Here is a 12,284-nt window from a genome sequence, read left to right as displayed (position 1 = left end):
GAATATGAAAGAGAACAAAAAACTAAAAAAAAAAAAAAAAACTCACAGAAAGTTCATGGCCGGCCGTAGAAGAACTTGAAGTTAGCTCCCCAAGTACGGCAAAGATTATCGGGGGGAGAGAGAGAGCGTTTCTCTGTGCTTGGATTTGGACTTTGGAGTAGATAGAGTGAGAGAGTGTGAGAGAGAAGGAAGAGAAGCTTCAGAACAAAATCCCTCTTCAGTACGCACCGTTTCGCGTCTGGGAGGAGCACATTTTTCATCTTCATCAACGAGTCCGTGCGCACCGTTTCATTTAACCTGAGGCAGCCACATGGATTTCGTGCGCAAGGGTCCCCAAAATCGACTACGTTTAGCTTTATTAGAACCCTATAGTCTGGTTGAAAACTTGAAAGGGCTGAGGACAGCTTTATCACTATTTTTCAGGGGACACATCGAAGAAATGTTAGGAAATAACCCAACTTGTGAAGGCCCAAAACAAAACCGTCCTTCTTTTGGGCTCCAGTACCACTGATCAATACCCTTATCCAACCCCTACAGCCAGATTAATTTCTTGTGTACTTTCTCTTGGTGAGTTAAGTTTCTTTCTATTAAAAAAATTTATAAATTAACGTAATTTAATAAGTTACGTTATATTATAAAATTATTTTTATTATAAAATAAATCTAATATATTATATGAAATAATAAAATCATATTAATTAATACGCTTATTTTTGTGAAATATATATAATTTGTAACCGCGCATAACACTTCCATCATTATTCTTCTGGTACAAACAAGCAAACAAAAAAACTTACATCATTTTTTCATCCATGTTACCAAACACATGATATTTTTTTTTTCTTTTCTCTGAGCACATTTGAAAGAAAGTAGATATGTTGTTCATCTCCGCCACTTTGTCATCCTTCTTGCAACAGTACTTCCCATACTTTTACTTTTTCCTTTCTTTCTACCAAAGCTGTCAGCATTTTTTACATTTTAACTAGTACTGTTTTTAACCCTTAAGGGAACATAACAGATTCAGATCAGAGAATATATCACATGTTGCTAAAAGCATCCCAAGTCATGATGAGTGGGTGAGGGGGGGAATTAATTCATTAAACCATGGTGGCGCTGAGGTGAATGAAGTTTCCTGTTTTGTTTTATATTTGCCAATGCACAGGACTAGGCCTCCGAAAATGTATAGGAGAGAATCCCGATGCCAATTGATCAGCAGCCCACTAAGTTCAAAAAGCCTTTCGCACCTTTCTAACACATGCTTCATCGGTACTGTATTTTAACACGGGGTTTTTAATTAATTACTCTACTTAATTTTGTAAAAAAAGTTCTTTTTCTTTTCTATTTTAATCTTGATAAGCTTATAAAACACGTGATTAAACATGAAAAATATTCTTTAGCACAGTTCAGACACATCCAATGTGGAGACATCCATATTAAAAAGCTTCTTGAGTTTGCTGTAGTGAAAGATTTGGTGGTATTGCACGTTGCATTGTCTTGAAGCTAGCAAGATTATCCGGAAATCAAAATTCTTTTTTATATATGATTATGCAACCATTTAATTGGATATTTTAAGTGTGTGTTTACTCGCTTATAAATAAGAAAAAAATTTAGTAAACAATTAAATTTATCTGTTCTTATCAGTTTTTACTTTTAAAACATGAAGTGATGAATTAGCGAATTACTTGCATCGATTTAGTTCTTTTATATATGTATGAAGATTTATAAAGACAAGCTTTGAAACCGTAAAGGGATTTCAAGTTCAATCAGTCAATAATAAGAAATTCCAACTAAGATGAGAAATATGCTTCAGATTTTTCTTTTTAGAAAGGAAATCGAAATCATTCAAATAGACGAATCCAGTCAATATATAAAAAAAAAAAAAGAAAGTAAAACCCTAATACAGACCGATAAAATGAAAAAATATGCTCTCAACCAGATAAGATAAACTCAGATAAATACAAACAAAAGTCTAACTTTATTTGATTTACAGTATTGATCATCCAAGAAGCAGGAAACTCTAGTAAATGATACCTTTTTCTCCCCCAAGAATCAATACCAACAAATAATCAGAAGTTTAATAATTTTTCTTTGATTTATTGGCAGCCAAATCGAAAGATCAAAAGAAAACGGAGAGAAGAGGGAGAAAATTGATTGAAGAAGAAAAATAGGGAGAAAAGGGAGAGAATCGGCAAAAGAAAGAAAAAAATAGAGGAAGAGGAGGGACGAACAAGAGAATATGCGGGTCTGAAGAGAGAGAAAAGAACGAAGAAACAAGTAAATCATAAAGTAATATTTGGTATGTGAATAGTGACTCGCTAATATTGGGTAGTCTTTTGTTCTCACTGTAGTTCAAGTATTGAGCTTTGGATCATTAGCTAGTCTAATGTGAAAATTTTTTCTTACATCTAACTAAAGTTTAAATTTGTATTGATATTTGACTAGTCCAATATCAATACTCTTAAAACCCTATAGTCTGGTTTAAAGGGCTGAGAACAGCTTTATCACTATATTTCAGGAACACATCGAAGAAATGTTAGGAAATAACCCAACTTGTGAAGGCCCAAAAGAAAACCGTCCTTCTTTTGGGCTCCAGTACCACTGATCAATACCCTTATCCAACCCCTACAGCCAGATTAATTTCTTGTGTACTTTCCCTTAGGCGAGTCAAGTTTCATGTATTAAAAAATTAAATTAAAAATAAATTTATAATTTGAGATGATTTGATGTATTACGTTAAATTATAAAATTATTTTTAGTATAAAATAAATCTAACAGTATCATATAAAATAATAAAATTATATCAATTTATACATTTATTTTTATAAAATATATATACATCGTAGCTGCGCGTAGCACTTCCATCATTATTCTTCTGGTACAAACAAACAAACAAAAAACTTACATCATTTTTCCATCTATGTTACCAAACACATGATATTTTTTCTTTTCTCTGAGCACATTTGAAGGAAAGTAGATATGTTCGTCATCTCCCCCACTTTGTCATCCTTCTTGCAACAGTACTTCCCATACTTTTACTTTTTCCTTTCTTTCTACCAAACCTGTCAGCATTTTTTACATTTTAACTAGACCTGTTTTTAACCCTTGAGACTCTGAGAGGGAACATAACAGATTCAGATCAGAGAATATATCACATGTTGCTAAAAACATCCCAAGTCATGATGAGTGGGTGAGGGGGGAATTAATTGATTAATTAATTAAACCATGGTAACTCTGAGGTGAATGAAGTTTCCCGTTTTATTTTATATTTGCCAATGCAATAACTTTATCTAGAAAAACCATTTAGATGTACAGTATGCACAGGGCTAGGCCTCCAAAATGTATAGCAGAGAATCCCGATGGCAATTGATCAGCAGCCCACTAAGTTAAAAAAAGCCTTCGTACCTTTCCAACACATCTTAATTAATTACTCTAATTACTTTTGTTAAAAAAGTTATTCTTTTCTTTTCTATTCTAATCTTAATCAGCTTAGCTTATGAAACACGTGATTAAACATAAAAAAAAAAAAAAAAAAAAAAAAAAAAAAAAAAATTCTTTAACACAGTTCACACACATCGAATGTGGAGACATCCAGCTTTTTGAGTTAGCTTTAGGAGAAAGATTTGGTGGTATTGCACGTTGCATTGTCTTGAAGCTAGCAAGTTTATCCGGAAATCAAAATTCTTTTTTATATATGATTATGCAACCATTTGATTGGATATTTTAAGTGCGTGTTTATTCACTTATAATTAAGAAGCAAATCTAGTAAATAATTAAATTTATCTGTTCTTATCAGTTTTTACTTTTAAAACATGAAGTGATGAATTAGCGAATTACTTGAATCGATTCAATTCTTTTATATATGTATGAAGATTTATAAAGACAAACTTCGCAAGTGGGTTAAGTATTTGCTAAAACGACATTTATAAAGTCGTACACTTTATGCAAAGGGAAGGAAAAATATACAAACTAGCATAGAAAAAAAAAAAAAAAAGTCTTGGCATATGGTTTTTGGATTAATTCAAACTTTGGATAAAAGAAACCCCTACACGCAATTACATAAACGCAAGATATGGGATTCGAATTGTTTTAAAAAAAAGATAGCTAATTCACAATATGGGGTTTCTTCTAGCTGTCATAACACTTCCATCATGTCATAATAATCAGTTGCTTATAAGGAAAATTAAATTGCTTAAAAACATGACAAAGATAATTTTAAAAAGAAGAAATAATTAATCGTTAACCACTAAAATTAATGAAGGAATTAAGGAGGGTAGCTTGTGGGATTTGGAGGAAGTTTGAAGTAAAAGGAGATCAAGATAAGAGAACAATTAAGGAGTCATGCAAATAGGTGCTAATCGTCGTCCTGCCTTCAACATCAAGTTATTTATTGAAACATCAACCGTCTTTGAGTAGACCACCAATTATGGAATTTATGTTCATATTTTCATGTCTATCACAAAACTAGAAAACATAATTTTATTTTTCTTATTGATTTTTCTAATGAAAATTCTCTTCAATTGCTTGCCTTGTTTGAATGCATATATAGTTAAACATAAAAAAACAGAAATCGTAGCATTATAGATATATATAATGTGCCTATCTCTCTCTAAAATCGAATTTCTAATTCGATCAGATAATTAGAAAGAACCTAAATTTCAACATCTCTTTCCTCATTCCACTCAAAAAATCCTCTAATTCAGCTGTTTTCATGGCTCCTCCTCGCGAACTTGACATGTACCTTCCATTTATGTTTAGCAAGTGGTTGGATTCATTTTTCCATATACCTAATTTAATTTGGCTTCCTCCTCCAGCACCGTTGTTCGACAGATTTACCATCCCTTTCATTTTCGGTGACCAACAACCAAAATGCCTTATGACATGGGATTGTAGCTTTTGTACTGTTCAATTAGTCCTTACTTTCCAATTTCCATAGCATCGCTGCCATAGTCGATCATCCTTGCTAATGTAGTAGTAGTAATATGAGGCAAAATCCGAATTCAGCTCAATTTATACATTTTTGTAGTTAAAGTTGCTTTTTATTTTTTTATTTTTTAATTTAAGATTCACTCCCACCCTTTGAACACCTACTTTCCTTAATCTAATCCTGTATGTTGAACTAGAAAATACTCAAAAAAATAAAAATGTCAAAACCTAAAGTGTTAAAATCCAATATATATATATATATATATATATCATAATATTGCCGACATTCTTTTGACGAGAAGAAGTGTTAAATCCAAATGAAGTGTACTATAAAGTATAATATCCCCAACATTTTATTTTGTTTTGGTTTGTCAAATAACAAGAAGAAACAGAGAGTTGATAAAAGTCGGTGGGCGGTTCCTTTCAGAAAGCAATACACTAAAATTTCTCAAAGCTTCTAGCGTAGCGTAGCTTTTCTTTTCTTTTTGGTTTTTTTTTTCTCCTTAGCAAAGCTTCTGGAAGGACAATTTTCCTAATATAAAATGACTACCATGCCCGCTTACAGTTCAAAGCAGGTGAGGGTTGTTTTAGATATTTGAGCAAAAATACTAAATTCAACAAAATCGAAATGATTGTAACGTGACTAAAAGAACAAATTGTATTTAAAAACCAATAATGGAAAAACATATATGAATGTATAGATCTTGAAGTGAGTTGAATTAAGTTAAATTATAATGATAAAATATTATTAAAATATTATTTTTTAATATTATTATTATTTTAAAATTTAAAAAAATTAAATTATTTATTATATTTTATATTAAAATTTAAAAAAATTAAAATGATAAGTTAAAATGAATTTAATAACTAACCGCTCCCATAAATTACAATTTCCGAGATACCCAGTGGTACGAAGACACAGAAACGACAAAACTCCCTGTGTGTGGATATTAATTAACAAGGAAGTTCAAGTATATCATAGTAATAAGAAATTTTATTTTCCGTGGGCCTTCTGACGCCTATCATCTGGAACACACGAACGCCTTCCTATGTTTCTTTTATTATTTTATTTTTTTTAAAACACTGACACTGTCCACCGGATTCAAATCCTTTTTGCCGTAGATAATCTTCAAATTTATACAAAAAAACAGCGACTCTTTCATACAGATCAAGAACATCATGTTTTTTTTTTTTTTTTTGGTAAGGAGCTTCTTCTAACCAACTATATATCCGTTTACACTTTTATTCATATTAAGAGTAAGATCTACATATTAAGACTAAGATCTACCCTCCCTTGCATTAAAAAAACCCAGAAGGGGAGATCACACACGGTATAACATCTGTAATTCTTTCCGATCTTAGTTTTATGAATCCACACCAAAAAAAAAAAAAAAAAAAATCAAAATTTCACGGCTAGTCCTGTTCGATGACCGAAGCCAAACCTGTCACGATCCTAACCCCAATCAGAGAACCTTTGGGCTTCACCTCCGGTGGTTTCCATTCTTCAGCCACCGTCGCCTTCTCATCTTCCTCTCCACCACTTTCGGCCATAGCGAACACAGACTCCCCCAACTCGATTTCATCCGCCGACTCCCCCTCTCCCCCATTCCTTCCCGACTCCCCGTTGCTCGTCCTAATTGACACCATAGGCTTGGGAGTCGCCTTTGAGGAGGGCATGCAGCGGGGGTGGGGAGAGAGCCATTTCGCCTTCACGTACTCCTCTTTTCTCCACGGCGGGATGTGCATGCCTTTCTTTTTTAGACTCTGCTTCGCGGCCTCCGATACGATGCCAATGATCTTCTGCAGACGATCGGTCTTACCGACGAATATGTATGGAAGGCTCTGGAGGATAGCCTTGTAGCTCTTGGTTGATCGAGCTATTTCGAATTCCGATCTGAAATCTATGTCGATCAGATATCTCTCGCCTCCCATGATCACGTCTATGTATTCATACTGTCCTGTATATATAAATTTTGAGACAAAATTCATTTTCTCAGAAACTTGTACACTAAAAGGTACTCACTTGGAAAAGTTGAGATGTTAGCCCTGGTTTTTTTCATTTACATCAATCAAATGTCCCATATATTCTCGACAAGCAAACAGAGCACTTAAAAACTGAAAGAAATTTGTGAGTCCTCCGTAGAAAAGAAATTTAAGTTTGATATTAATTCCCTGACATTTCTCTCGGAAGCCAAACAGAAATGAATTAAGAATTTTTGTTTTGTTTTAGGGAATTTCTATCTGTTTCCCACCAACCAAACATGACAGAGAGAGAGTTTTGCAACACATAGAGACACGAGTTTCAGAGAGACAAGAGACAATACCCGAGGGATGGGAGGGAGATTTTTCCCAGCGAGATTTGCAGACAGATGCGTCGTATCCCATAGCCAATAGCCCATCAGTGACAACGTTCCTGCAAAACTCGTCTTTACGCTTGCAGATCTTGTTCTTCTCGACGATCTTCGCCGTGTCCGCTAGCAATTTCCTCTCCCACACGCTTGCGCACGGCACCAGACCCTGTGTCCACAGACAGAAACATTTCTCAACTACACGTACGAGACTTATACGGATATCGAGGAAAAAAAAAGGGAAGAAATAAACGAGACTTTAAATTCGAATCTCATTTTACCTTCAGAAATTCCAAAGCTTCTGTCGAGAAAGAAAAATTAGAATCGTTGTAAAAGTCCAGATCGTCTTCGGAGTTATCGGTACACTTCCGATTGAAGCAGTTGCAGCGGTTGCGCCCGCACTTAATCGCACAGGATTGCTTCTCGTTATTCTCTTCGATGAAGTTCTGCACCATCTTGGACAGGCACAGGGAGCTCGGCTCGAACTCAGTCGACGAGCCATTACAGCCGTCCTTGTTAAAATGCGGCTCCTCGACACCGACCTTCTTTGCGGCGGAAATCCTGAGAACGTTCGGAAACTGCCACTCGAAAAGCTGCTTTAGCCGTGACTTCACGACCGGCTTCACCGGCTGAAACTCTTCAGGGGTGTGAGAATCGACCGGCTGGATCTTCATTGGGGAAGGATTGATCAGCGTGATCAGTATCACGAGAAAATTCTCTACTGCACCTCCGATATTCAATTTACCATTTTAACCTCCACTTACAAAAAAACGATTAGGTGGTTCAAGAAATCATAGAGCCTATCTGAAGCCTAATATCTCCGACAACAACAAAATCACCGACCGAGCACGGATCTCCGCCTTCAGTTATAAAATTTGAGGACGAAGAAGTCGATAATTCGGACAAAAATCGAAGCGGTTTTCACCAAAATCCGAGACGCTTAACCAAAAGCTGAAACAAGTTCCTATAATCAACGATTATTATAAAGTATATTCGCGGGACAAAGCATGGAATAACTTCCAAACTCTCCCAAGTCAAGAAAAAAAAAAAAAGTCGCTTTTCCGCAGGGTTTTTCCAAAATACGGTTAGTGTTCCCGAAATACGCAACGGCAAGGTAACGTGAAGTCTGCACTTTGGTAAAGAGGAAAATAATCGGTCGCCGGAGTCTCCATTTTCCGGCGAATACGAACGTCGCCGCGGTGGGAGTCGCCGAGACTGTGGGATAAAGAATTTGGGTGGAGTGAGGTGTGGGTTTGTGGCAGTGGTTCTTGTGGGACGGAGGGTGGATAACAAGGTGAGGCTAGAAGATGTGTACTATTTAAAGGGGAAATGGTGAGGGGTGCTGATTGGGATAGATTTGACACGTGGATATCCGTCGTGTCGAGTAGTGAACCGGGTTGGAAGCTTGCACGATGCCACGTTTTGGACCGTCTGGTACAATAAGGGAGATATCGAAATGTCGACAATGCCCCTCTACTTCTGTTGCCCCACTCCTGATACAGTAACAGTAGTGTGATATATAGATAGGGAGCATTGAAGTTTTGAAACGACTCCCGAAGAGGTAGTTTCTTCTTGAGGTATTGTTTGGCTAAAATGCCCTTCGCGAGATGGTGGAAGAAAATTAATCGTAGCAAGTATGTAGTCCAGGAGGCATGGGGACTATAAGGGTAGGATGGTCATACCGGTACTCTAACTAGTAACTTCCCAAACCAGTTCAAGGCCCGTTGTTTCTTGTTTGGGATGGTAAGTGGAAAAAATGAAAGTTAGTTGGAGTGCCTGGTTTGAACAAATGAGCGGTCTTCGAAATAGTGTCTTATATAGAGTCACTGAATAGTGTATTTTAATTTTTAATTTTTTTTTCATGAATTTTTTTAATCATCATAAATATTTTTTAACATAAATAAAAATTTCACAACAATTATTAAAAAATAATTTCTTAAATAAAAAAAAAATGTTCCGATTTCTGTTCAACAAAATTGCCTCAGAATGGGACCCACTCCAAGAAGAAAAACAAAAACAATATATATATATATATATATATATATATATATATGTCGATAATAAATTCAGAGAGTGAAATAATATGTTTGGAAAGGCCGTAGACAAATGTTGTACCGTCGCGTCATCGTCTCCCAATTAAATAGCTTTATCTTTTAATTTCAGTTTTATATTCTCTGTTAGCAGGAATTTAATTATTCATATATTTATATGATTTATGTATTTTATACGATTTTTCATTTAAATGATTCGCATGAAAAATTATATCAAATTAAACTATATTAGTGGATGTGTTTGATAATTATAAATTTAAAATGATAATTAATATTAAATTTTCACAAATTATAATATTAATTTTGTATTGTTTACCGCATTGTTCACAAATAATAAATACTAGAAAACACTTTCTTTGACTTGTTTTCTTTAAAAGTTAGAATATGTAAATCAACATCATAATACTTAGGGCAGGTTTGAATTCAGAGATGAGATGAGATGATTTTAGATAAAAGATAAAAGTTAAAAAAAATATTATTAAAATATTAATTTTTAATATTATTATTGTTTTGAAATTTGAAAAAGTTAAATTTAGGATTTAAAAAACCTGAATTGTTTATTATATTTTGTATAAGAATTTGAGAAAGTTATAATGATGAGATGAGATGAAATACTTTCTGAATCTAAATGAGGTCTTATTCTATTTTCAAATAGGTGAGTAGAGCATACCATTTAGGCAACTCAAAATATTAATATTTAATTTGTAAAATTAAAAATTTAAAACTTATCTTTTAAATCAAATTATGTCCAATAAACAATGTGTGGTATGAAAGTATTAGAATATAAGTATTCAATCACAAAAATTCTCTTTATTTATTCGTTACTTAGGAAATTAGGATGACTTCCCTTGTAAGTGAGAAAGAATGATCAAGCATTAAAGGGTTTGCTAGGGTCATATTCATGGAGACGGATGGTGGTTAATAAATTAACATGATTTAATATAATTGATATATATATTATAATACTAAAAATTATTATTAAATATATCATATCAAATTATGTTAATAGAAAAATTGTATATAATATACTACTATCGTACTTTCAAAAGTCTGACTAGCATTGAATTTGCCTCCGGTGAAACCGAATTAATGGGCTTTTCACCCCAAGAGTCCAACCTTTTTATTGACTTAAAATGTAAAAGGAGGATGGATATAGATAGGCATGAAATCCAGTACAATATGACTAGTTTTTCATTGGGTTCACTTGTAAATCGCTGTGTTGGGAATTATTATAATTAATTAATTTTTGTACATTTATGCTTAATTCAGAGTTGGAAGAATTTCTTAAAATTCATGCACTTATGGTCAGGATATTATTATTATTATTATTATTATTATCACTAGTGCATGCATCGACCATTCAATGGACAGCAACCTCTCAAGTCCCCTTTTCAACCTTTATTTTAAGTTGGTTTACGCAATTTTCAGGTTTCCTCTTAGCATTAGGTGAAAAGCATTGGGCATGGAGGAGGGGGAGGAGTACTGTCGGCCAATCCTCACAGTCACGGATTCAATCTCCTAGAGTTCATATTCACATATTTATTTCATTTTCCATTTTGTTTATCATGTGAGGTTGAAACCAAGTTGTGTCCAAATCATCCACCATCACCATCAATATACGTGTCATATTGGAGAGTCACTCTTTCTATGCACTCTTTCTAACATCGAAATGAAAGATGGATAAAACTTGGTTTAGTTTGTGTTGATGTCGTGTTTCGTAATCTGAACAGTTTCGCAAAGTCCAAGCTTCCTGATACTTGCAACTGAGAAGAAGATGAGGCTCCCGTAGCCTCCGAGGTTACTCAAATGCCTAAGTCAGTGATTGTTCTTTGGAGAAGGAAAATAGAATGCAGAAAATGAGTTGCACAAAACTGAATCTATCTCTTCCCGTAAGAAGGTTACCCCTATTTATAGCTGAGTCGGGCCCCCAATCGAGGGAGATCGTGACGCATCATATGCCAGGCCTGCCACCACTCATTCGTTGTCCCCCTAGTGGGAGCCAGTCTGCAGCATTGAGAGGGATTGCGCCGTGTCTATTGTCCTACGTATGTGCGGCCACTACCTCTCTGTCATGCCAGGAGATGTCAGGTTGCGGGCGAGTCGTCCTTGGCTCGTGGGACGCTCCCCTGTACCCCGGATTTCCTGACATCGATCTGGGTTGGCTCGTACCTAGGATTTGATATTATGGGGTCAGGAGTGTGACGGTGCGTTGCCCACTAGGCCTGGTAACTTATTTTGCAAATCTCGATCCTCCCGAACCCTGAATGGACAGGCCCGGATAGGCCGGTCCCATGCTTATTTGACTTCCCAACCTTCTCGCCCTGGATTTTTGGCCCCCTACTCGGACCTGGGCTTCGTGGTTCAGCCTTAATAGGCCTGGGCCCTTTAGGAATGAGCCTTGACTTTCTTAGGCATGGGCCCTACGGAGTAGGCCTTCCCTCACAATTTGGTTGGAAAATTATTAACTTATAATTATTCTACAACTATTTTACAACTTTATATGAACTTAATGACAATATTGTAAAATCAAAATTAATTTTTAACAAAATGATATGATTGTATTGATTAATTGTAAAAGAGTTGCAAGTATATCATCACTTGGTTTAATTTGTTAAATTGTACATCATAAAATTCAATCAGAAATATAGGACTAGAGCCATTTTTGGAATTATGTATATATATATATATATTCTCTATAAATTATTGAATTTGGCAGTATTTTTTTTTTCCCGAAATACTGATTTACCTTAATTAATTATTGAATTTGCATAGTCAGTTAGCACAAATTTTTGGGACGGAAACGGGTTGAGGGCTAATTGGGAAATCCAGATATTTTTTCCATTCCTCTTTGAATTGGAAGCGGTTTACGGTGTCTTTTTACCAAGGCACGCAAAAGCGAATTTGACAGTGACCTATTATTGCGATCTTGACACATGTCTAGTATGTGGTGAAGGAAACCGTTG

The 12,284-nt window shown here is 34.9% G+C and overlaps 1 protein-coding gene across 1 annotated transcript; it reads right to left on the bottom strand.

Moving 5' to 3' along the window:
- Positions 1-6,020: 6,020 nt before the first annotated feature.
- LOC121248951 lies at positions 6,021-8,558 on the bottom strand. Its single transcript, XM_041147579.1, has 3 exons — positions 7,552-8,558; positions 7,247-7,439; positions 6,021-6,880 (listed from the first exon to the last, which is right to left on the bottom strand). The coding sequence occupies exons 1-3, from the start codon at positions 7,942-7,944 to the stop codon at positions 6,336-6,338; spliced, it is 1,131 nt and encodes a 376-aa protein (XP_041003513.1). The 5' UTR covers positions 7,945-8,558; the 3' UTR covers positions 6,021-6,335.
- Between the last annotated feature and the right edge of the window lie 3,726 nt (positions 8,559-12,284).

Source organism: Juglans microcarpa x Juglans regia, chromosome 2D (genome assembly GCF_004785595.1).
Source record: "Juglans microcarpa x Juglans regia isolate MS1-56 chromosome 2D, Jm3101_v1.0, whole genome shotgun sequence".
Classification (NCBI taxonomy): domain Eukaryota; kingdom Viridiplantae; phylum Streptophyta; class Magnoliopsida; order Fagales; family Juglandaceae; genus Juglans; species Juglans microcarpa x Juglans regia.
The sequence above is the reverse complement of the archived record's forward strand: the minus strand, read 5'-3'. Positions and strand labels throughout refer to the sequence as shown.